Below are 24,074 nucleotides of genomic sequence, written 5' to 3' on the forward strand. Positions count from 1 at the left end.
GGGATTCTGTTGCGCCCTCCTGTGGCAGCGCCCAGTACTGCCACCAAGTGATGCAAGTCTTTACATCACTCCAGGTTGAAAGGTTAAACTACAAAAAAAAATTTTAAGTCAGTCCAAACTGATTTAAGTCAAAAGAGAACCTACTGGCCACAGTTGCTTTTGAACATGCTGTGCCCTCACCCTTTCCCCTTCCTCTCTCCCCTCGCCCATCTCCTTCTTGACATCAAACCACAATGTCAATGCCACACATGGAGTCTTTCTAGATTCTCTATTTATTCAGTATGAGCACCAACTGTGTGCCAGACCATGTCTTAGGCACTGGAGATACTGAGGTAAAGACCTCTTCCCTCGAAGCTGGCATTCCGGTGAGGGAGACAGAGAATCTACAAACATACGTGTTCCACAGGTGGCGGTTCCTGAGATTAAAGCAAGCCAGGGAATGAAAGAGAAGGCGTGTGGGGTGTCATCTTAAGTGTGGGGTGGGTGGGAAGGCCTCACTGAGGGGGTGGTGTTTGAGTTGAGACTTGAAGAATGAGATGGGAGTAGGCCATGGGGATATCAGAGGGAAGAGCATTCCAAACAGAGGGAACAGCTAGCGCAAAGGCCCTGAGGCAGGCCCTTGACCTTGGGGGGGGGGGTGGGGGAGGGGAGGGGCGGGAGGGTGTTACTGTTCTTGGCTGTGACCCCAGTACCTAAATCCGCGTGCTCGGTAAAGACTGCATGAATGAAAGCCCAGCTACCGACGAAATGATGCCCTTGGGACTATTAACCTCCTCCAGCTGGTGGCTTCATTCCTTCAAGAGGTTGTCTAAGGGGAGGACAGCTTCAAACGCCACTCAAGATCCAAAAGTCTGTTTCCCAGGATTCCCTGCAAATGTCCTACCTGCCCATCCCCCAATCAGTAGCAAGCCCAAGACTGGACGGTAGATATAAGTCTCACGCCCCACCCAGACGGTACCCAGAGGGGAGAGCCCAAAAGACCCCTGGGACTGCAGCACAGGGGGAGGGGAGGGGGGGACGGACCAGCTCAGAAGAGGTTTCCAGTCCTGGCAGAGTGTGGACTCCCCGCTCAGAGCATCTCTGAAATTCCTAGAGCTGAAGTGGCCACCCCATCACCCGAGCAGCCGCTGGGCTGAAGGGCAGACCGAAGGCAGAGGCCGCACCTCTGGTGGAGAGAGAGGTCCGGAAGGCGGCTGAGGCGGCTCCCAGCAGGCCTGGGTGAGGGAGGCCCTCCGTTCCTCTTGGGGCTCATGAAGCCCCGGAGCAGTGGGGAGAGAACACCCTGCCCCTCAAGCCCGGCCTGGGATGATGCCAGGGTGCAGGGGGAGCTCCGGAGACTGGTATTTGCAGGGTATCTGCTGCGTGCATGAGCCCTGGCCTGTCATTCCAACTTCAGGACAAACAATACCCACGAACCTCATCCACCCCAGCGGCCCTTTGAAGGCCCCACTACCACATGGATGAGGTAGCAGAGACCCAGGGAAGGCCAAGGGCAAGGCCAGGCTCTGCCTGGGGCCAGGCCTGGGGAACTGTGAACTCTGGGGTCACCCCCTAACCCCTCCGGGAGGACCCGCTCCTGGCCAGGCACCTGGGAGCCTGGGGGGCACCTGGCCACGAAGGTTCCCTTCTCACCCCTTCCAGCTGCCCTGGTCCCCCCCATCCACGCATCAGCTCCGCCTCCTTTCAGTACTGAGCCAGGGCGCGCCCCTCTGCCCCCCTCAGCTCTCCCCACTCTCCCTCCGCCCCCTCCGTCCTCAGTTTCTCCTTCGGGAAAGTGGGACCGGCCTGGCGGCCCCAGCAGGTCCGCGCCCAGCGGGGAGCCCGGACGGCAGGGAGGTGGAGTGGACGCGGCCCGGGCAGGCTCCGGGCACCGGAGGCGCCCTCAGTGCCTGTTTGGAGGAGGCCTCGCTCTCAATAAATAACAGCTGTTGTCGGGGCGCTGGACCCGGGCCAGGCAGCGGCCTGGCCTCCCCCACCGGCCGCCCCTCCCGCTCCTCTCGCACCCCGTCCCTCCGCCTAACCCCGACCCGCCGGCCTCCTCCCCAGCCCTCCCCTCCTCTCCCATCCCCATGCATCCCCCTCCCCCACCCTCCGGGCCCCCTTCCCCTTCAGGTGCCCCTTACCCCATCCCTCCCCTCCCACTGCCCCTCCGTCTCCGCCCCTCCCCGCCCCCACCTTCTTCCCCTCCCCTCCCACCCCCGCCCGCCCGCACTCCCCTCCCCGCGGCGGCCGAGCTCCGGGGCCCTGGCTCGGGTCCAGCCCGCGGGCAGGACGGGCGGCGGCGGGCGGGCCCTGGCGGCGCGGTTCGGGGTTTTTTATAGCCTGGCCGGCCGCTCCGGAAGCGCCGCCCGCCCTCCCGGCCACGCCGCCGCCGCTCCCCCTCCTCCCTTCCCCTCCTCCTCCCTTCTCCTTTCTCCCTCCTCCTTCCTCCTCATCCTTCCTCCTCCTCCCTCCTCCTCCCTTCTCCTCTCTCTCCTCCTCCCTTCTCCCTTCTCTCTCCTCCTCCCGCCTCCTCCCTTCTCTCTCCTCCTCCCGCCTCCTCCCGCCGCCCTCCTCCCTCCTCCCTCCTCCCGGGCCGGGCCGGCGAGACTGCGGCGGAGACGCGACTGAGGCCCGGCGGCGGCGGGCGGGCGGCCGCGGTAACTGCGCGGGGCTGGCGGGCCGGCGGGGGGTGCTGGCTTGAGGGCTTTGTGTGTCTGTGTGTCTGTGTGGGATGGGGATGGGGCGGCCGTGGCCGGGGGGAGCGTTGGGGTGCTGTGTCTCTAAGCGTGTGCGACGCTGAGTTCAAGTGAGCGGCGGTGTGTGTGTGTGTGTGTGGTGTGTGTGTGTGTGTGTGTGTGGACATCCACGTATGTGTAAGTGAATGTGCGTCTGCATGTGTGCGTCTGCATGTGTGCTGGTGAGGTGGGGTGTTGTCTGCCTGAGTGTGAGCGTCAGCCAGCGTGTGGGCATCAGTGGTGCGCTGTGTGTGTCCGTGTCTGGTGGAGTGTGTGTCTCCAAATATCTGTGTGTCTCAGACGTGTCTGAGTGTGACCGCTAATGCCTGGATGTCAGAGGGTCTGGGGTGTGTGTCAGGGTCTGTAAGACTTGGTTACTTTGTCCCTGTTCTGGTTGTGTGAATGAGTGTACATGTCTGAGTGTGCAAGCCCGGTGTGTGTGTGTGTGTGTGTGTGTGTGTGTGTGTGTATGTGTGTGTGTCTAGGCTATCTGTCTATTTCTCTGTGTGCACTTAGGGCTGGGGAGTGTGTCGTTGTGTATGTACTGTGTGTGTGGGGGGGGGTCCTCTGTGGGTCTCTGGGGTCCAGTTGTTGGTCGGCAGCTGCGCAGGTGGGGCTGCCGGAGTGTGTGGCTGCCAGTGTGCGTCTGTGTGTCTGGGTGTGAGCGTGGCACCGCCCACTTCCCCCGAGTTGGTGAGCGCGGCCACTCTGTCTCGGGGTGTCTCCAGCCCATCCGGCTCCAGGCCTTTCATTAGCGGCCGGTCAGGGGGACCGCGGGGCTGTGGGCAGGGTGGGGTGGGCGGCCAGCCTTTGTCTGCGGCCCCACAGGGTCTGCCTGGCCAAACAGCAGCGCCGGAGGCAGCTGGCAGCGGGCTGGCGGGGCCTCTGCCCGGCCGCTGAGGTCTTGGCCTCCCGGGGAGGCCCTGTCCCGCTGGCTGGCCCAGGAGGCCTGGGTGTGGAGCCGCGGGTCCCTCCAGGATCCCGGGGAGGGGATGGAGCCTCTGTTTCCGGGCCTCTTCCGCGGCATTTCCTCCTCCAGCTGCTGGCAGCCTCCCGAGACTGCCTGCCTCCTCCTGCCTGGGAGGAGGGGCCGGGGGTTTGGCCTGGCCTGGGTACACAGCACACACACAGCCACACAGGCACACACAGCCTCACACAGGGTCACACAGGCACACAAGCACATAACAGTTATACACACACACACACACACCCCACAGAAATCCCCTGCTGACATCTGTGGTCCCAGCGGGGGGCTGGAGCCTGGAATACCCTCTGGGGGTACAGCCTCCTGTCCCCTCCCGACCCCCTGACTCCAGTGGCCCCACCAGCGCCGGGGCAGGTCACACTTCCCAGCCACCGCAGACTGGAACACCGTCCCAGGTGTTCTCCCTACCTGTGTGCCCCCCGCCAGACCCCTGGCTCCCCTTCCCATCTCCCCCTTCCTCCACCCACTGACGCTGGATCCTTCAGCACTGCCCGCCACATCCCACCTGAACTGGACGCACAGAGAGGGGGTGAGGTTATTGGGGGGAGGGGGTCAGCCTCAGAACAGGAAGAGGATTTGAGGCTGGAGCAGGAAGAGAGGCAAACAGAGCAGCCAGGATGAGAGCCACCCAGCCACTCAGGGAGAAGATTCCTCTCCGCAGGGGGAGGAGGAGGGACACGGGGGTGGGGGAGGGCTCCAGCCTCCCTTGCAATGAAAATGCTGCCACCTTAGCCTGGGGGGAGGGCCTTAAGCCAGCGGGGACCCTGGGGAGTCCACCAGGAAGGGCTTTGATCCCCAGCTGGTCCTCTCCCCTCTTCCACCATCGGAAATGAGGGAGGGGCTGGCAAAGCAGAGAGGAGGGAGAAGAGAGGGGTGGTGAGCTTCGGGGAAAAGGGAGGATAGAATCCAAGAGGAGGTTCAGCGGGGCCAGAGAGAAGGGCAGCGTTTTCTGGGTGACCCCTGAACCTCCCGCCCAGCCCAGCTCCTCTCCCTGCCCAGGCTCTGCAGAAGAGACAGGCCCAGAGAGGCTGGCGCTCAGGGATCTGACGCCGTGGCACTGACTGAAGCCCCTGGAGGTAAAACAGAAAACAGCAAACCCAGCGGTAAAGCTCAGCCCAGCCGAAGGGAGCAGCTGGGTCGCAGAGTGCCAGAGAGTGAGCTCCCCGTCGCGGGAGGAGTCCAAGCAGAAGCGGGAAGTGTTGGCTTCGAAGTCGGGATCTGAGAGAAAGCCTGGCTCCATCCCGCTGGAGCTGCGCTGCCCTGTTTGGGGATCAGCTCCCAGACTTGGCCGGGCTGCAAAGAAAACAAGACAGTGTGTGATTAGGAGGGAGGAGGGTGGAGACAGAAGGGACAGGAGGGTTTGGCACAGAGCGGTGGCCCGAAGTGGTGTCTGCGTAGGCTGGCCTGGGGCAGATAGCAGCGAATCCTGGGACCCAGACCATGCTGGAAGGGGTTCCGGCCGCTGGCGTGGTGAATAGTGCTACCTATGGCAGAGCATCCACAGGCATAGGACAGGGAGGGAGGAGCCAAGCTCCAGCCTCAGGTTTAATCTGGGCCGAAACTTGACATTGACCTGCCTTCAGGAGGACCTGTGCCAGTTTCCCATGCTGGCCTCCTGCCCCCTGTATTCGAGCCTCGTGGTCCAAGATCCACACGCTCCTCCCTGCCTCCAGGCCTTTGATCCTGCTGTTCTCGGCCTGGTGCGCCGGCTCCTGTCTCTTCACATGGCTGCCTTCTTCTCATCCTTCACACCTCTGCTTCTGAGCCTCCTGTTATTCTAGATACCGTGTCACATCTGAACTCTTTACTTACTTGTCTGTCATCTGCCACTCCCAGGAGACGGAGCCCAAAAGGGGAGAGCAGGCACTGTGTCCCTGACTTGCTCAGTCATTACCCAGTGAATGGGTCCTCCCCGGATTATTGCAGAAATGGGGTGAAATCGCTCAGGCCTGTAGCAGGCACATAGTAGGTGCTCACAGAGCCGAGAGTGCAGGGAGGATGTGGGGTGGGGACAGGGAGCTGCACGGTGAGGAAATGCCTTTGGAACCTTCCAACCAGGGGACATGCCTGGGGCATCCTCCAGGCTGGGAGTAAGGAGCTGCAGTCCCCCTGTCAGCCGGGTGAGGGGACTGACGCAGCTCTCCTCCCCCCACCCTCACCCCCAGGAGCCCAGTGATGCTGCCCAGGCTGTGAACAGGAAAGGCGGCACTGTGGGGGCTGCCGGCAGCCGGGGCAGGGGAGAGACATGTGGACACGTGGTCTCTATGGCTCCCGCCTGCCAGATCCTCCGCTGGGCCCTTGCCCTGGGGCTGGGCCTCACATTCGAGGTCACACACGCCTTCCGGTCTCAAGGTAGGGGTGGTCCAGGGGCGTCGGTGGGGAGGGAGCAAGAAGTGAAGGAGGGATCAGCGAGATGGGGTCTGCAGTTGTCAAGGGAGGAGAGTGGGGAGGCCCCAGGGTCAGGAAGTCCAGAGTCTTGCAGCTGGTGGCCTGGATTCAGGAGCCAGTGGGGCTAGCGTCACCTGCCCTACAGACAAGCAGCCAGCCAGGACCCAGGGGTCCTTCCCAGGGCCCGCCCCAGGCCTCTGATCCTCGCCTGCAGATGAGTTCCTGTCCAGCCTGGAGAACTATGAGATCGCCTTCCCCACCCGAGTGGATGACAACGGGGCACTGCTGGCCTTCTCACCCCCTGCCCCCCGGAGGCAGCGCCGGGGCACAGGGCCTGCAGCAGAGTCCCGTCTCTTCTACAAGGTGGCTGCGCCCAGCACCCACTTCCTGCTGAACCTGACCCACAGCTCGCGCTTTCTAGCAGGACATGTCTCTGTGGAGTACTGGACACGGGAGGGCCTGGCTTGGCAGAGGGCTGCCCGGCCCCACTGCCTCTATGCCGGCCATCTGCAGGGCCAGGCTGACAGCTCTCGTGTGGCCATCAGCACCTGTGGGGGCCTGGTGAGCAGAGGGTTCTGGGAGGCAGGGAGGAAATGCCCACAAGTTTGATAGTTGAGAAAAACACTTCTAAATATAAGTCAGAGAGGAAATCATAGTGGAAATGTTCAATGCATTTTGAGCTCATCAAAAGGATTAGCTAATTTAGGGTGCAGCTAAAGCAGTACTTAAAGGAAAATGAATAGCATTTGGTCAGGCTGAAATGTAATCAGCTAAATATCATTCTCAAGAGATTATAAAAGGAATAGCAACCTAAACCCAGGAAGATTAAAGGAACTAAATAAAGAGCTATGACCCCAGGGTTCCTGGGGGCCAGGAACTGATCCATGCCCTCTGTCCCACTCCCCCCACCCACAGCATGGCCTGATTGTGGCAGATGAGGAAGAATACTTGATTGAGCCTCTACAAAGTGGAGCCAAAAGGGGCCGAGGCCCAGAGGAGAGTGGCCCCCATGTGGTGTACAAGCGTTCCTCTCTGCGTCACCCCCACCTGGACACAGCCTGTGGAGTGAGAGGTACATCTGTCTCTGGGGACAGGCAAAGGGGCCGCATGACATCTTTACCGTGAGGCAGAGATAGGCAGCACGTGTCTCTTATCCAGAAGGTCGGCAGGCAGCTATGTGAGGGGAGGACTGGCATCAGTCAGACAGCGGGACAGTGGGAGACACCCCATCCATCACTGCCAGAGTCCAGTGGTCCAGCAGGAGACAGGCAGCTGGATAGCCATACAGGTGCTTGGGTGTAAAACCATCTCCAGGATTACTGTCTGCCAGGAAAACTGTGGCTGTTTGGTGGGACATTCCGTGGTTGTCTCACTGGAGAGGCTGAGAGTAGGATGCCATGGCAGACAGACAACCACCATCCGTTGTACAGACGGAAAGCTGGATGGGGTCACAGGTGAAGGCACAGTCAGTCGAGCAGTAAGGCCATCAAAGCAGCTGCTTTGTTCTGTAGCCAGGCAGTTGTGCGGTGTGTTGATTAGGAAGCTCCGTATTTGAAAACACACCATCACACAGTTCCAGCAGTGAGTGCCGCCAATTGCGGTAGTTGGTGTGGTGTACCCGGCAGCGGTTCAGCCAACCAGTTTGGCGGTAGGGTAGCCACATCGTGTAGAACCAGATTTCCACTTAATGGAGCATTTCTAGAAACCAGACATTGGACAACTGGGACACCCACTAGCAAAAGAACAAGGTATTTGACAGCCCATTTGGGCAGGTGGATCAGCATACAGGGAATCGGACCAAAAGAGCAAGCAGCCTAATGACCAGAAATTATCCATCCAGACGAGAAACCGTGGAAGGGGCGGCCGTGGTGGCTGCGCACCCTGAAGCCGCCACCTGCCAGGCCCCTGGGCAATGAAACGGAGCGCAGCCAGCTGGGTCTGAAGCGCTCCGTCAGCCGAGAGCGCTATGTGGAGACCCTGGTCGTGGCTGACAAGATGATGGTGGCCTACCATGGGCGCCGAGACGTGGAACAGTACGTGCTAGCCATTATGAACATTGTAAGTGCCTCCCCCTCCCAGGGAATGAAGCCCCAAGAACCTGGAGCCAGCCTCCAGAGGTCCGGAAAAGGGTGTCACCATCCCACCCCCGCCTGCTTCCTGAGGCCAGAGACACAGAATGGAGGGGGGATGGGGAGAGAAGGGAAGACTGCAGAGCCCAGTACCTAGGAGCATGGTCTCTGAAGCCAGCTAGCCTGGGCTGAAATCCCAGCTCTGCCACTTTTCAGTTGTATGCCCTTGGACCAACGACTGCACCTCTACCTTGGTTCACTCATATGTAAAATCTATATATATAAAAGCCTAAGTAACCAAACAACCGAATGACTGAATGACCGGTCGACTGGTTGCCATGACACGCACTGACCACCAGAGGGCAGATGCTCATGCCAACAGCCCATCTCCCCTGCCGGCCGGCCCCCTCAGTTGGCCCCAATCGCTGGCCAGGCTGAGAGACCTGCCCATGTATGAATTCGTGCACTAGGCCTCTGGTGAGGATAATAATAGTATTTGCTTTATAAGACAAAGGTGGCTTCAGTGACGAGATAAAGCACTGGGTACACAGTAAGGGTTGCATAATTGTTTGCTATGTAAAAATCAGCATGCAGCTCGCAGGTACGTGTTGAAGTTACCAGCACACACATGGGCACACATCTGTATGCATGTGGAGTTCTCACTCATACACTCACCTGAGGATTCATACAGCTGACCTCGCTGACCCACATTCAATAGCCATATTAGATCTCAAGACTCTGGGCCCCTCTAAATCTCAGTTTCCCCCTCTGTAAAATGGGGTTGTAATAGTGTCTACAACAGAGCATGCGAGTTGGCGGGAGGGAAGCCAGATAGAGCCGTTGGCACATACGAAGGACTTGATGAGTGGTGCTCTTGTGTCACTGAAGCAAAGCGGGAAAGAAAAAGCTCAGCAGACAGATGGCTCCATGTTCACATGACGGCATATCTGATTCCACCACTTTCTTCCTCAGTCCTGCCCCTCTCTCCCTTAGGTTTTCAAAGTTTCCTAACACCTGCTAGGGTTTCTGTGGGTTTCCACTTTGGGGCATTGATATCCTAATCACTGCATGGTGGGACCTGCGTCATTTGTACCCTGTCACCCCTGGGCCACATCCTCCTCCCCGCAGACCACTATCTCTAGAGCTTCCTGCCCCCACACTTCCACCTTTTTGTAGTGATGCTCAAATTGGTGTCTTTAGATGGCCATGGAATGAGGCACATCCCTCAGGCCATTGCTGGGCAGAGACGCTCAAGGCAGCCAGGGGGTTGGCAGGGGAGGGATGAAGGGCAAAAACAGACAAAACAAAAACAAAAAAACCTGACTAGCTGAGCAAGAGTGAGTCAGAAGAAATGTACTGGCAAGCAACCAGTACTTTGCAGGCAGGCTTACCAGATTCGAATCCCACTTATGACACCTACCAGCTGTGTTTTCTCATCTCTTTGTGCAACAGTTTGCTCATCAGCAAAATGGGAATAATAGTACCTACTCATGCAAAGATAGATGCACAGACTTAGCCTGAGGCTGGGCATGCAGTGGGAATGTGATTAAGCGAAACTGTTGTGGTTGTATTTTCATTGCTTGCTACTCTGGGCCCCTCTTAAGACTCCGTTTCTCTTGTTTCTTGGAGGTCAGGTTGCCAAACTTTTCCAAGACTCGAGTCTGGGAAACATCGTTAATATCCTGGTCACACGGCTCATCCTGCTCACAGAGGACCAGGTACCCCGCCCCTTTCCCCGCACACCAGTGCCGCCTGCCCTCTCTGGGTGGCTGGCGCCCATGCCCCTCTGTCCACCCTCAGCCCACTTTGGAGATCACCCACCACGCCGGGAAGTCGCTGGACAGCTTCTGTAAGTGGCAGAAATCCATTGTGAACCATAGCGGCCATGGCAACGCCATTCCGGAGAACGGTGTGGCCAACCATGACACAGCGGTGCTCATCACGCGGTGAGGGTTGGGGAGGCCTCCAAGAGATGGGCCAGGGGGACGGGTAGTTTAGGGGACCACACAGGTCCAAGCAGGGGATCACCTGCCAGATGGAGAGGCTGGGACTATTTAGCCGCCCCCTTGGGAAGCCAGAGACGGGAGGGCAGCTGGGAGCCTACGCATCTGGGACGGCGGGTATGGGGCCACTGGAGTGCTAAGGCACTCCTTCACTCATCCTCTCAGTCCTCACTCATGTCCCCCATTATCCCTAAGGCAAGCTGGAGCCAGAGCGTGAGGCTTCGGGTGAAAGGCAGGTAGCACTCCCAAGCAGAACTTAACCCCCAGAGACAGGCATGGCGGCATCATCGGGGCTAGGGGGGCAGCCCAGCTTCCTCATCGCCCCCTCTCCTTCCACAGCTACGACATCTGCATCTACAAGAACAAGCCCTGCGGCACACTAGGTACCATGCCCCTCTCTCTGTTCCTGGCACCTAGGAAGGCAGCGGGCTGGGTGGCCCTGGCCCCGGTGAGGGTGGGCACCTGGCAGGGTGGATGGGGCCGACCAACACAGCCCTGAGCCCCAGCCCCACCCCACGTGCCCATTTCCCAGGCCTGGCCCCCGTGGGAGGGATGTGCGAGCGCGAGAGAAGCTGCAGCATCAATGAGGATATTGGCCTGGCCACAGCGTTCACCATTGCCCACGAGATCGGACACACGTGAGGCCAGGGAAGGGGAGGCCAGGAGGGTCCCGGCAGGTTCGCCGGCACCCGGCACAGCCAGTACTCCTCTCCCCAGGTTTGGCATGAACCACGACGGCGTAGGGAACAGCTGCGGAGCCCGGGGCCAGGACCCCGCGAAGCTCATGGCTGCCCACATTACCATGAAGACCAACCCGTTCGTGTGGTCATCCTGCAGCCGCGACTACATCACCAGCTTCCTGGAGTGAGGACGGACCCGCCTTTCCCGCCTAGAGGCTCACACGCGTGTCGCGGGGCGGGGGTCCCCTGCATACCAGGGCTGCCTCTGAGAAGGGTTGTGTCGCCTGCAGGGGCTGCTCCCCGGGACCCCACCCAGCCGGACCCCCTGAGCTCTTGGCCTGCCGCCCCCCCCAGCATGACAGCTGCTTTCCTCTTGCCATAGCTCAGGTCTGGGGCTCTGCCTGAACAACCGGCCCCCCAGACAGGACTTCGTGTACCCCACCGTGGCGCCCGGCCAGGCCTACGATGCCGATGAGCAGTGCCGCTTCCAGCATGGAGTCAAATCGCGTCAGTGTAAATACGGGGTAGAGAGAGCCTTCCTGCTTTCCTTCCTGGGAGGGGAGAGGGTGGCAGGGGTGGGTGACTCTACATGGGCACCCCCACCCCGGGCAGTGGGTTTGGGAGAACCAGGAAGAGGAGTGAGCCCCGCTGGGCCTGGAGGCACAGAGGGGCCTTGGGTTGTACAGATGTCACCATCAGACAAGATTGGGGACAGGAGTGGGATCTCCTGGATCTCCACACTCCAAATTTGGAAACTGGGCTGGGGAGAGGGGAGGCCCCCTTTGGTGCAGCATGTCGGGGTGCGGCAGGACTAGAGTCCTGAGAGCCTTCACTGCCCATTTTTAACCAAACGTTCAGACATGGTGGAAATGGTTTCCCTGGGGAAAAACCATTTTTCCCACTTGGCAAAGCACTGGACACCCTGTCTGCACTCCCCACATCCCTACCAGCCGGTGCACAGAGCTGCTGGCCCCAGTCCTTTGCTGGACAAGCGAGCTCTGAACCTCATGACTACTCCCCAGCTCTTTCCTGAGACTTAGACTCAGCTGCCAAAGCCCCCGCGATGCATAAAGAAGTCAGCGAGGGTCCTTCTCCCAGCTTCCCTCCGGCAAGCTGAGCCTGCTGGCCTCCTCCTCAGCCACCAGAGTCACCAGCTGCCCCCCTACTGCCCACCTCCCCTAATTCCCAAAACAGGCCCCACCTCCTCACAGCCTTAGCCCTAGTAGTCTGACCCAGTTCCAATACTTCACACCCTGCAAACTCAAAAAAGGTCAGTGTTTGAAGGCCATGTCCAAGCTAAGGCCACGTTAACGCAGAGCAAGGAGCAGGCAATTGTTCACAGGCCCTCACTTCATTTCAGTGCAAGGCAAGGAGACAAACCCTGGATCAATTTACATGTCATGGATACTCCTCTCTTGCCCCCACACCCTGACTTGACTGGTGATGATAGCCCTCTCTGATGAATTCCAAAAGAATTCTGGAACTCCCCCGGGTATCCTAACAATGATAACAGCAGTTGGCATTTACCAGGCATTCACTAGATGCCAAAGTATGTGATCTAGAATCAGTGTTTCCCAAAGTGTGGTACGCGTACCCTCAGGGGTACGGGAAGAGTTTGGTGGGGGTACGCGTTGCACCGTGCTTAGCTGCGCCTAATTCTACGTTCTCATGAGTACGAGGGGTACTCAGCGTTACGAAAATTATAGAAGGGGTACACATATGTCAAAAGTTTGGGAAACACTGATAGATCATCTCTTTAAGCTCCTCATGGCCTTTATCCCCACGTTACAGATGGAGACACTGAGGCAGGGGGAGAGTGCTTTCCCAGGGTTGGTATTTAAATCCAGGTCTCCCTAGGACCAGATTTTATAGAGGAGGGGGAGGGGTGGGAGGCCCAGATAGCAGACTTGGATGAGTGCTAGCGGTAAGTTAAGTTGATTCTCCCTTTTATTTTTCCAAAGATTGTGTTCCTTGCCCTCCTGGCAAAGGGGAGTTGTTGACTACGTGTAAATTGGTTAACATGTCTGAGGAGCTGGGCTTACCTAGTGTCTGGTCCAGAGTTAGCTATGGTCATGGTTACTCTGCAGCAGGGCATCTGTGCCAGCCCTTTCATATCTACTCTGTCACCTGCCTCTCTACCTTTTACGTAGGCAAGGCCCATCTGGTAGATGAGGAAACGGTAGCCCAGAGTGGGAGGTGGAAGCATCCAGATAGTCCCCCGTGTGTCCTTGTGCGGAGCAGGGGAAGCCGGGCTGGATAGGCACTCTCCCCAGGGGGCGTCAGAGCACGTGATATTTTTACAGACGGCCAGGAGGACCCAGCCACGTGAGGCCAGAAAACCAGGCTGAGGTTTTAGCTGAGAAGTGTCCTCTGAATGGGGCAAAAGGCAGGGACCCTGAAGGGTGGTAGAGAGAGCTCTCAGGACAGCCCTCCAAACGTTTCATGTACGTCCAGGTCCCACAGAAGCTGACCCAGAAAAGGGTGATCCAATGCCAAGCCTTCGAGGTTGGAAGGGTTGCTTTCTCCGAGGGGAGCACATGTGCTTACAAACAGGAGACGGAAGGATCTCCACTTCACCAGGGGAAGACCCTGGGGCAGGAAGTGAGCAGGAAAGTCTACCTACGATTTGGCCACCCCTGAACCCAATGGGGCTGGTTCCGTGACATTAACCTGGACCTAAAGGACTAGAGTGACTTCCTGGACTGGCTAGGTCCTGGCCCAGTCCCAGCAGGACCAGCCTGGCTTGTCCTCTCCCAACCCTCCGTAGATGGAAACTTTTGAGAACATCCCCAGTGTAAGTGAAGGGAACAAGGAGCACCACCCACTGGAGAGAAGTTAGAGATGGGCCCTCTGACTGAGCCGTCTTCCGGGCCTGATCGTTCTGAACTGCTGCTTTGTCCATCCCAGAAAGGAATGCAGAACGCTTCCTCTGCATTCCTCAGCAATCCCATGTTTCCTTCTAGAAACTCGGGAGATGCCAGGGGCTGAACTGATAAGGGGTTATATCACGGACCCTTCAGTCAAAGGTCTGGGTTGATAACCAGGCTGCCCTTTAGTAGCTGTGTAACCTTCAGCAAACGGCCTGGCCTGGCCTTGATTTTCTCGCAGTAAAACTGGGAGGATGTCTCCAGGAATGTATGCCACACATAGGTGTTCAGTAAGTGCAGTGCGTGTGTAGGCAGCGAGGAGGGCCCAGGCCAAACCCTGCTACGGTGTCCGAGAAGATTCCTTGAGACCCAGGGCCCCACTGCCCAGCGGGCAGTGAGCCTGGGTCCTCCCGGGAGGAGGGCGAGCTTGAGCGGGCATCTCGGCCGCAGGAGGTCTGCAGCGAGCTGTGGTGTCTGAGCAAGAGCAACCGGTGCATCACCAACAGCATCCCGGCCGCAGAGGGCACGCTGTGCCAGACACAAACCATCGACAAGGGGGTGAGCCGCCGGCCAAGGCCCGCCCCCTGTCCTCGGGCCGCTCCCACCCCAAGCCTGGCCTCTCGGGTCACGTGGTCCCTGGCTACGCCCGCTTCCTGCAGGCCCCGCCCCTAACCTGAGCCCACACCCCCCAACCCCGCCCGCACCACTGTCCCTGCACCAGCTTCATGCCCCTGGGACGTGGGGTCTGGCTCCCTGGCCACACCCTTCTGCCATCTGTCTGCACCCCGGTCCTCGAACCCCGCCTCTGTCCCACGTCAGCCCCATTCCGGGGGAGCCCAGACCTCCGGCTGGGTGGGAGGGGAGCCCCAACCCCCTGAGGGTTTCCGAGCTGGCCTCTCCGCACCCCCATCCCACCACAGTGGTGCTACAAGCGGGTGTGCGTCCCCTTCGGGTCGCGACCAGAGGGCGTGGATGGGGCCTGGGGCCCGTGGACCCCGTGGGGCGACTGCAGCCGGACTTGCGGTGGTGGCGTGTCCTCCTCCAGCCGGCACTGCGACAGCCCCAGGTCAGCCCTGGGGACCCCCTGGGAGGAAATGGAGGGGCCCCCTGCCTCCCCTGCCCATCCCTCCTGCTCTCCCTCCCTTTCCAGGCCGACCATCGGGGGCAAGTACTGCCTGGGTGAGAGGCGGCGGCATCGCTCTTGCAACACGGATGTGAGTTCCCCCAGCCGGTTCCTCAGGGGGAAAAGCCATAAATCAACTCCCAGGCCTTCTCCCCTCCCTCCCGGCCCCTCTGCACCTGCCCCCTCCCACCACCCACCCGATCCCAATCTACCCCCCACCCCACACCTCCTGAGCGATCTGGCTCCTTCCCATTCTCTTTTTTAAATATGTGTTTATTTATTTCAGAGAGAAAGAAAGAGAGAGATTTAAATATCAATGGTGAGAGAGAATCATTGACCCGCTGCCTCCTGCCCAACCCCTACTGGAGATCAAGCCCACAACTCAGGCATGTGAGGAATCAAACCTGGGACCATTCAGTCCACAGGCTGACACTCTATTCACTGAGCCAAAACAGCTAGGGCTCTTTTTTTACATATACATGCATATTTGTATTGATTTTGGAGAAGAGGGAAGAGGGAGTGAAAGATAAAAACATCAGTGATGAGAGAGAATCACTGATCGGCTGCCTCCTGCGCACTCCCTACTGGGCATCCAGCCGGCAACCCTAGCACGTGCCCTGACTGGGAATCGAACCTCAACTTCCTGGTTATAGGTCAATGCACAACCACTGAGCCACACGGGCCGGGCTCCTTCCGATTCTTGCGTAGATGCGTCTTCCACACCCTGCGTGGCTCAGTTTCCCAGAGCCCTGCCTCAAAGCTGTCTCTGACTTCCCTGGCACCGGCCCGCAGCCCTCTTCTGACGGGGCTGTGCCTCCTGGCTAAAACTCCCACCTCGCCTGCATCACCCCCCAGACTGCACCCCTTTTCTCGGCTTCTCTGCTGTCCCTTTTTAATGCTGTGACCCCCCTGGCTCGTCCATGTGCACACACCCAATAAGCACAAGACTGGCTGCAGCACAGAGTGCTAGGAGGGTGCAGAGCCACTGGTGAGGGGTAGGCTCGTGTCTCCGAGGGGTCCACATGCCCCTCACACTCACAAAGCATTGGGCACTTCCCCACTTTGCCTCGCTCCTTTATAGGTCTGCTCTCAAGAAAGGCGCAGGCCTGTAACTAGACACCCAGGCATCATCCCCAGCTTGCCTCTGCCATCTACTGCGTCACCTAGACCCTCTCAATGCACCTGTCCCGCCAGCCCCACGGCCTGCACCTAGCCAACCCTTCACAGCCTCCTCCCGGCCTCCCTGCCTCCAGCCTCACTCCTCCAGCTCATCTCTGCTCTGAGCATTAGTCCTCCGCCTGAGGCCTCTGCCCTGACTCCACCCCTGGACACCTGGCCTCCCTCCCTCTCCCATCTCGTGCCCCCAGGACTGTCCCCCTGGCTCCCAGGACTTTAGGGAAATGCAGTGCTCTGAATTTGACAGCGTCCCCTTCCGTGGGAAATTCTACACGTGGAAAACATACCGAGGAGGTGAGTCGGGGGCTGAGGAAGCCGTGCGAGCATCCAACAGCAGGTGGAGACAGCATCTTGGGGTCTGCCCTGAGCCCTCCCCTCACTCAAGGAGCCAGAATGCCAGACTGAATGCTGGGAGCCCCCATTCCATCTGCCTAGCCTGCCTAGTCTTCACGGACCTGGGGCCTGTCCCTCTTGGCCTCACCTCCCCCAGGGAGCCCCGGGGCCTCCTGGCCCTCGGTCTGATGGGACCATGCCCCCCAGGGGGCGTGAAGGCCTGCTCGCTCACCTGCCTAGCGGAAGGTTTCAACTTCTACACGGAGAGGGCAGCCGCCGTGGTGGACGGGACGCCCTGCCGCCCAGACACGGTGGACATCTGTGTCAGCGGCGAGTGCAAGGTGGAAGGGACTTCCAGAGAGAGGGGAGGACGGGGACGGGGGAATGGGCGCCTCACTGACACCCCCGCCGCCGCCGCCCTCCCCAGCACGTGGGCTGCGACCGGGTCCTGGGCTCCGACCTGCGGGAGGACAAGTGCCGAGTGTGCGGGGGCGACGGCAGTGCCTGCGAAACCATCGAGGGGGTCTTCAGCCCGGCCTCGCCTGGGGCCGGTAAGATCCCCTACTTCCTGTCACACTCCCGCCTGGGCTTAACAAAACGGGCCCACCACAGCAGTCAAGATGGGGACCCTGTGGCGTCTTAAAGAAGACCCAGCGACGCCCCAGATCGGAGTCAGGGACTGGCTTGGGCTCTGGAGCCAAAATCTTGGCAATTAAGGGGGGGAAAGGGGGAGACACCTAAATCTGTCCCCTGTCCCATCCAGGGGCCTCCTGCCCACGTGTGGCTCAGGAGCTAGGTCAGAGGTCAGGCAGTTCGACCAGCACTTGGCACACACGTGGGCAGAGACGGGCTCTTAGGGGCCCATAAGCCGTGAAGCCCACTGCAGACCCTACTCTGAGTGCTAAGCCCACCGCCTCACCTGTGTGGGTTGGGGCCTATACCTGCTGCTTACTGGGAGTGAGGGGTGAGGGAGGAAGTGGAGGGGAGGGCCAGACAGACCAGGCCACGTTGGTGGTTAGAAAGGCAGGTTCAAATCCCAGCCCAGCTACATCCTATCTGTCAAACCTGGGCAAGTCGCTTTGCTTTTTTTTTTTTTTTTAAGCTTTGCTTCTTTGAGCCTCAGTTTTGTTAAGTGTGAAATGGGGACATTACATCTACTTCATAGGCTGGAGCTGGGATGCTGGAGCTGGGGGTGCAGTGTAGGCCCCTGGACGCACTTAGCCCGGTAGGGGCTAGCTGCTCTCATCCAGGGCTGCAGGCAGGCGGGTGTGGGGGGTGCGCCGAGTGGGTGACGCCTCGCTTCCCCGTCCAGGGTACGAGGAAGTCGTCTGGATCCCCAAAGGCTCCATCCACATTTTTATCCAGGACCTGAACCTCTCCCTCAGCCACCTGGGTGAGACGGGGGTGAGGGGAGGAGGCGGGGGGTAAGCTTGGCCGGAATTCTGACTCCCACACTCTCCCGCAGCCCTGAAAGGGGACCAGGAGTCCCTGCTGCTGGAGGACGTGCCCAGGACCCCGCAGCCCCACCGCCTGACCCTGGCCGGGACCACCTTTCAGCTGCGGCCTGGGCCAAACCAGACACAGAGCCTAGAAGCCCTGGGACCCATCAATGCGTCTCTCATCGTCATGGTAACGGTGGGGCCAGGTGCAGGAGGACACGGCCCCCTCGTGGGGACCCCGAGCCTGACTTCCTTGTGACGCACCCTCCCCCCCAGGTGCTGGCCAGGACCGAGCTGCCCGCCCTTCGCTACCGGTTCAACGCGCCCATCGTGCGCGACGCGCTGCCCCCCTACTCCTGGCACTACTCGCCTTGGACCAAGTGCTCTGCCCAGTGTGCCGGAGGTGAGGGCAGAGGTGGGGCCCGGGGGGCACTCGTCACCTGACCTCCTGGAGGGGGCAGCGCTGAGTGGGCCTCTCGCCTGCCCCCAGGCAGCCAGGTGCAGGCCGTGGAGTGCCGCAACCAGCTGGACAGCTCGGCCGTGGCCCCGCACCACTGCAGCGCCCAGAGCAAGCTTCCCAAGAGGCAGCGGGCCTGCAACACCGAGCCCTGCCCGCCTGAGTGAGTCCCTGCGGGGTGCGGGGGAGGGCAGGGAGCGGGTGCTGCTGCCATCAGAGGAGCACGCGGTCCCAGGACTGGGGGGGACTGTGCTCCCCAAGGCAGAGCCGGTGCTCTACTGGAGCCAGAGTGGGTGCTCCCTAGCCAAGTGCAGACAGTCCTCCTCCCCTGGGCTGTGGGGCCTCCCTGCCCCAGTCGGGGGCTTGGGCTGCTCCGTTTCCATGGCGATGCCGGTTGCTGGGGAGGAGGCTGTGCCGGTGGTGCCCAGGGTCAGGGCGCCCAGGGTCGGACTGCCCAGGGTCAGGGCGCCCAGGGTCGGACTGCCCAGGATCGGGGTGCCCCGCCGCACGCTGTGAGCCCTGTGTTCCCGCAGCTGGGCGGTGGGGAACTGGTCCCGCTGCAGCCGCAGCTGTGACGCGGGCGTGCGCAGCCGCTCAGTGGTGTGTCTGCGCCGCGTGTCCGCCACGGAGGAGAAGACCCTGGACGACAGCTCCTGCCCGCAGCCGCGCCCGCCCGTGCTGGAGGCCTGCCACGGCCCCGCCTGCCCCCCAGAGTGGGCTGCCCTGGACTGGTCGGAGGTCAGACCCCTCTTCCCACTTCCCCACCCACACCCTCCCCGCGCAACGTGGGGCAGGGCCCGGGTGCTGGGTGCCCCCGGGGTACCCTCTGCAGGTACGAGTTTCCCCCCCCCCCCCCCCGCTAGCCCTGGCGGACCCCCCTCGATGGGTTGGAGATGAGCCGGCCCCTCCTCACCGTCCCCTGGACCAGGGCACCCTCTCGGCCCCCTATGCGCGTGGGGAGGGGAGGGACCGCCTGCTGAGCGTGACCCGCCCCCTCCCACCGCAGTGCACCCCCAGCTGCGGGCCCGGCCTCCGACACCGTGTAGTCCTTTGCAAGAGCGCCGACCACAGGGCCACACTGCCGCCCGCGCACTGCCCGCCCGCAGCCAAGCCGCCGGCCACCATGCGCTGCAACCTGCGCCGCTGTCCCCCTGCCCGCTGGGTGGCGGGGGAGTGGGGCGAGGTAGGCGGCCGCCCAGGGGGCTAGGGCTGGAGCCGGGGCCGGGCCGGGCCGGGCCGGGGCGGGGCGGGGCGGGGCGGGGCGGCCGGGGAGAGGCTCACCCCAGGCCCCCGCAGTGCTCCGCGCAGTGCGGCCTCGGACAGCAGCAGCGCGCGGTGCGCTGCTCCAGCCACACCGGCCAGCCGTCCCGGGAGTGCGCCGAGGCCCTGCGCCCGCCCGCCACGCAGCAGTGCGAGGCCAAGTGCGACAGCCCGCCCCCCGGGGACAGCCCGGAAGGTAGGTGGGCTGGAGAGGGTGGGGTCCTCACCACTGGCCGGAGACCTTCCCCAGCCACCGAGTGCCTTTTACCTGCTCCGGGCCAGCCTCGCTGCCCCCTCGAACAGACCTGCACTAAGGGCACCTGTGTGCCACGGTTCTAGACACCGAGTCCCTTTGGGGAGCCCAGACTGGGGCTCCTCCCCAGCCACCTCCATGACCTTCGACTTGCTCATCTCCACCGATTACACATTATTTTACACATTATTTGCCTAATAATCTTTATTTTTTTAATATAGTTTTATTGATTCCAGAGAGGAAGGGAGAGGGAGAGGGAGAGAGTCATAAGAGAGAATCGTGGATCGGCTGCCTCCTGCATGCTCCCTACTGGGAATCCAGCCCAAAACCCGGGCATGTGCCCTTGACCAGGAATCGAACCCGGGACCTTTCAGTCCACAGGCTGACGCTCTGTCCACTGAGCCAAACCGGTTAGGCTAATATTCTTTCTTTAAGACAGAATTGCTTAACCTCAGGTACTACTGACGTGTTGGGCCACGTGATTCTTTGTCCCGGGTCTGCATTGTGGGATATTTAGCAGCTTCCCTGACCTCTACCTGCCTGATGCCAATAGGACCTCTCCCCCCAGTGGTGATAACCAGAAATGTCTTCAGTCCAGGGGGGTTGAAGTCACATCTTCTATAAATATACCCCATAAAGATCAATTTCTTTAAATATACCCTTTTTCCCCCTATCAGAGTAAAAATTTTGTACTTATTCCTGGTACAGGAACCAAACTGCCTGAGTTCTCCTTCCACCTCTTGCCTTCCGTTCTCAATGTGAGGGGGTGAAAAATATATCCACTTGAGAGGATGCCGCAGTGGAGGGATGGTGTGAACTAATCCACGGGGAGCCCAGGGGCTCTGAGACCTGATTCCCAACCCCCTCCCTCCCTCCCTCCCTCCCTCCGCAGAGTGCAAGGATGTGAACAAGGTCGCCTACTGCCCCCTAGTGCTCAAATTTCAGTTCTGCAGCCGAGCCTACTTCCGCCAGATGTGCTGCAAAACCTGCCACGGCCGCTAGGGGACCAGCAGCCCCTGAGCCACAGCTGAGCGCCAGCTTGGGGGTGGAGGGGACCGGCTGCAGCTGGCCAGTCCGAAGGAGCCCGCCAGGGCAGGAGCTGGGAGTGAAGGGAGAGATGGAGCGGAAATTATTTATTGGAAACCCATGCAGGGCCCTGGCTGGGAGACGGAGAGGGGCTGGCCATCCGCCAGGCCCCTCCTCAGCTCCTGTCCCAGTTCGCAGTGAGACCCCCTCTAGGGGGGGGTGGGGGAGGGCGGAGAAGGGAACGACTGTTTGACGTGGCGCTCTTTTCACCCACCCCTAGGGAGCCCCCTGAGGTCCCCCACCTTTGGTTGGAATACATACTGTGAAGAGTGGGGGTGGGGAAGGGGTCAGCCAGCGCCCTGGTCCCCAACACTGCCCTTTCCCTCCACTCTGGGCTGGAGGGGGTCTCCGTCCACCATGGGGAAAGGGAATTAGCAGGACTTCCTGACAGCCTCCCCTTAACAACACCAGCTACAGGGGTGGGTAAGAGGTGAGAAGATCCACCCGACCTCTGCCCAGTTGCTCACCCCCATCATGGTGCTACAGGCCCTGCCCTGGGGCCCACACACCCCTCGCCAGGAAGTGCTACATCAATAAAGTTCTGTCTTGTGTAGATCTGTGCGCCTGGTGTGTGTGTGTGTGTGTGACCCAGGCTGGAAGCAGCCTGGAAGGGGGCTTTTACCAACACAAGCTGGAGCCCAGGGACCTTAGGACAGATGCATGGCTTCTTGCAGTCTCTCACAGTCTCAGTCTGACACCTCCCCTCCCAGCCACCAACACTTTGGTTACTCTCAAAGCTCCAGGCGCACCTGCCTTTGCTTGAGCTGTTTCCTCCGCCAAGTGTGCCTTCCCCTTCCCTCTTCACCTGGTGAGCTCCAGCTTCCCTGCCCTCCGCACAAGGTTGCCTTCCCTCATGCCCAGCAAAGTGGAGGTCCTCCTGCCCACATCTTCACCCTTAGCGCCTGGAGGCATTCGCTGAGGTTTGCCGGTGCCAAACCAATCCCGTGAGCAAAGGTGCACAAGCAACTCTGGGAGAAAAGGGTGCCTCCTCATATGTGGCCACGAGGGGAAGACCCAAATTGGCAGCCTCTAGGTAGGATGCTGTGCAACCCCGGCCACAGGCGTTTCCCCTCCCCCTCCCCCTCCCGGCGGCTTCCCAGCCCCGAGGCCTCTGCTCCCCGCCTCCTCCTTGCTGGGCAGGGATGTGATGGGAGGTGATGGCCTCTCAGAACTGCCGTTCCCCAGTTCTCAAGAGGAGACCAGTACATGGCCTGCTGATGTCCCAACGATCCGGACATGGGTCCACGTTTTATGGATCCCGCTTCTGCCAGATGCTGCTGGAGAGGCCTGCATCCCCGTTTTATGATGAGGAAATGGGGGGACCCCAGAAGTAGCAGAGCTAGGGTTTAACTCCAGATCTGGCCTCCAAAGGTGGACCTTCCAAGTGCACCTGGCACCTGCCACTCCCGTGGCCGTCCCCCTGACACACGGGCACCTGCAGGCTGTTCTAAAGGCCCGTCTGAGGCCCCTCGGGAAGCAGGTGTCCGTTCAGGGAAGCCCAGAGGAGGCCGGTGTCAAGCGGTTTTGTAGAGACCTGGGCAGCCCAGATGCCGCCTGGGGGCCACCTTGGACAGAGCAGTCAGTACTGCAGCCAACTGACGTGGGTGCCCCTTCCTGCCACCCCTGTGCCCAGGGAGCTGGAGAAGGGGCCTTCTGGGGTCTGGCAGCTGCTCAGAGTCCCCAGACAGACAGCTCTCAGCCCTGCCAGCCGCTGGCGCTCTCTCCCCGCCCCCTGGGCCTAGCTTCCCTCCCCAGTAGCCACGGGCCCCTCCCGCCAAAGGAAGTGAAAGGGGGGGCTGTTGTAAGAGGAACTAAGGCTGGGAGCCTGGTGAAGGAGAAGCAGGGCCATGCCTGAACCACCCCCCGGAACCCCCTGAGCCTGCACCCCTGCCACAACCCATTCAAGCACCCCCTGGGACCCAGATACCACCCCCACCATGGTAAGTCCTTCAAGGAAGTGGGCCCTGAAGTGCAGGGGTTGGGGGGTCCCAGTCAGGTGGGGGTGACCCGGAGGCCACCATCAGAAAGTACAGCCGTGTGAATGGGGCTCGGCAGGCCCTTTAGCGGGGTCCCTCCATGCAGCTCATGTGCTCCCAGCATTCCTCACCAGAACCAAACTCCTGTCTAATGGTGGACAGGATGCCAGAATAATGATGGGGGGAGGGAGGGCCCGAGAAATGGAGGATGGAAGGTGGCCCTGAGGGGGTCACACAGTGTCTGCAAGGACAGGGACATACCCTTGTCTTGGGGCTTAGGAAACCCGGTTTCCAGCTCAGCTTGGTGCCTTATCTCCCTGTTTGGTCCTGGGACAGCCAAGTCCCCTCTCTGGCCTTAGTTCCCACATAGGTCATATTTGGAAGTCGATCGAGAACCTCTCCGTTGGAACTTCAGAGGGTCTGTGGGTTTGACACAGGGGGGGGACTTTCAGATGGGTGGTAGGGCACGGTGATGGTGTAGTGATACATGCCTGTGTGGGTAACAGGGGAAAGGGGGGCGGGGGGCTGGCTGTAGCAATCCCAGAAGCAGCTGTGAGATGCGGCGTATCTGCACCCCCACTGGTACCTTCCATGTGAGGATAGCAAGAGGGCACTGCAGCCAAAGGCGACCTGCCTGGGAGGGGGAGGTATAACAGTGACCATATTTAGATACAACGGCATCAAGCATACACATTAAGGGAGAGCCTGAGCTAGTGGTAAAAGTCACCCCCGCAGCTCTAGGCATCTGCAACCACTTCAACTTTCATTGTTTGTCATCCTGTCACTGGGGGCGTGTGGTTGGAACAGTCACGGGGCCAGCAGCGGTGACAACTGCAGGACCCCTCTGGCAGTTGCAGCAAGCAGCTGGCCATGGTGGAGGCAGGGAGGCAGACCAAGAGGCAGCAGCATCTGTGTTAGTCTGAGCGCGGACATCTTACTTCAGAGAGCTGACGACAAGTGGGGCATCTCTGGCCAAAGATGCACCTGGGTAATTTACAACTGAGCCACCAGCTAGAGCTCTGGGCCTGGGACAGAAACTCATCCAAGCAGGAGCCAAGCCAGGAAGACTCCGGAGCTGAGATGGGCAGGCTTTGATCAAAAGAACACAGGAAATTATCTGCTACTTGAGAGAAAAGCAGCCCCTCCCAAGGAAGCTGTGTGAAAAATGCTTAGTCAATGTTTGCTTCCTTGGTAATAGGGTCTGGGGAGGGCGAAACTCACCCCAGAGGAACACAGTGAAAAGAAAAAAGAGTGGAACCCAT

General features: G+C 60.3%; 2 protein-coding genes across 6 annotated transcripts in view; both read left to right on the top strand.

Moving 5' to 3' along the window:
• Positions 1-2,580: 2,580 nt before the first annotated feature.
• Positions 2,581-21,389, top strand: ADAMTS10 (ADAM metallopeptidase with thrombospondin type 1 motif 10). 4 transcript variants are annotated; one of them, XM_045585922.1, is made up of 25 exons: positions 2,587-2,639; positions 4,702-4,778; positions 5,868-6,054; positions 6,305-6,651; positions 7,006-7,162; positions 7,931-8,148; positions 9,794-9,877; positions 9,960-10,105; positions 10,502-10,545; positions 10,695-10,800; positions 10,880-11,026; positions 11,225-11,366; positions 14,160-14,267; positions 14,630-14,775; positions 14,860-14,923; positions 16,200-16,682; positions 16,769-16,892; positions 17,654-17,734; positions 17,807-17,970; positions 18,057-18,183; positions 18,271-18,400; positions 18,771-18,975; positions 19,244-19,420; positions 19,534-19,693; positions 20,643-21,389. In XM_045585922.1, the coding sequence occupies exons 3-25, from the start codon at positions 5,967-5,969 to the stop codon at positions 20,750-20,752; spliced, it is 3,558 nt and encodes a 1,185-aa protein (XP_045441878.1). In that variant the 5' UTR covers positions 2,587-2,639; positions 4,702-4,778; positions 5,868-5,966; the 3' UTR covers positions 20,753-21,389. The 4 variants fall into 4 exon arrangements, with proteins under 4 accessions (XP_045441879.1, XP_045441878.1, XP_036305812.1 ...); XM_045585923.1 differs by lacking the exon at positions 4,702-4,778 and having other exon boundaries at positions 2,581-2,639; XM_036449919.2 differs by lacking the exon at positions 2,587-2,639 and having other exon boundaries at positions 4,626-4,778.
• A 1,232-nt stretch (positions 21,390-22,621) lies between these two features.
• MYO1F (myosin IF) overlaps positions 22,622-24,074 on the top strand; it is a 47,042-nt gene continuing 45,589 nt past the window's right edge. For both annotated transcript variants that reach the window (XM_036449923.2, XM_036449921.2), the window contains exon 1: positions 22,622-22,776. In XM_036449923.2, coding sequence (XP_036305816.1) covers positions 22,774-22,776 — 3 coding nt within the window. In that variant the 5' untranslated portion in view covers positions 22,622-22,773. The remainder of the gene's footprint in view (positions 22,777-24,074) is intronic.

The sequence above is a fragment of the Pipistrellus kuhlii genome, unplaced genomic scaffold, assembly GCF_014108245.1.
Source record: "Pipistrellus kuhlii isolate mPipKuh1 unplaced genomic scaffold, mPipKuh1.p scaffold_m20_p_21, whole genome shotgun sequence".
Lineage (NCBI taxonomy): Eukaryota > Metazoa > Chordata > Mammalia > Chiroptera > Vespertilionidae > Pipistrellus > Pipistrellus kuhlii.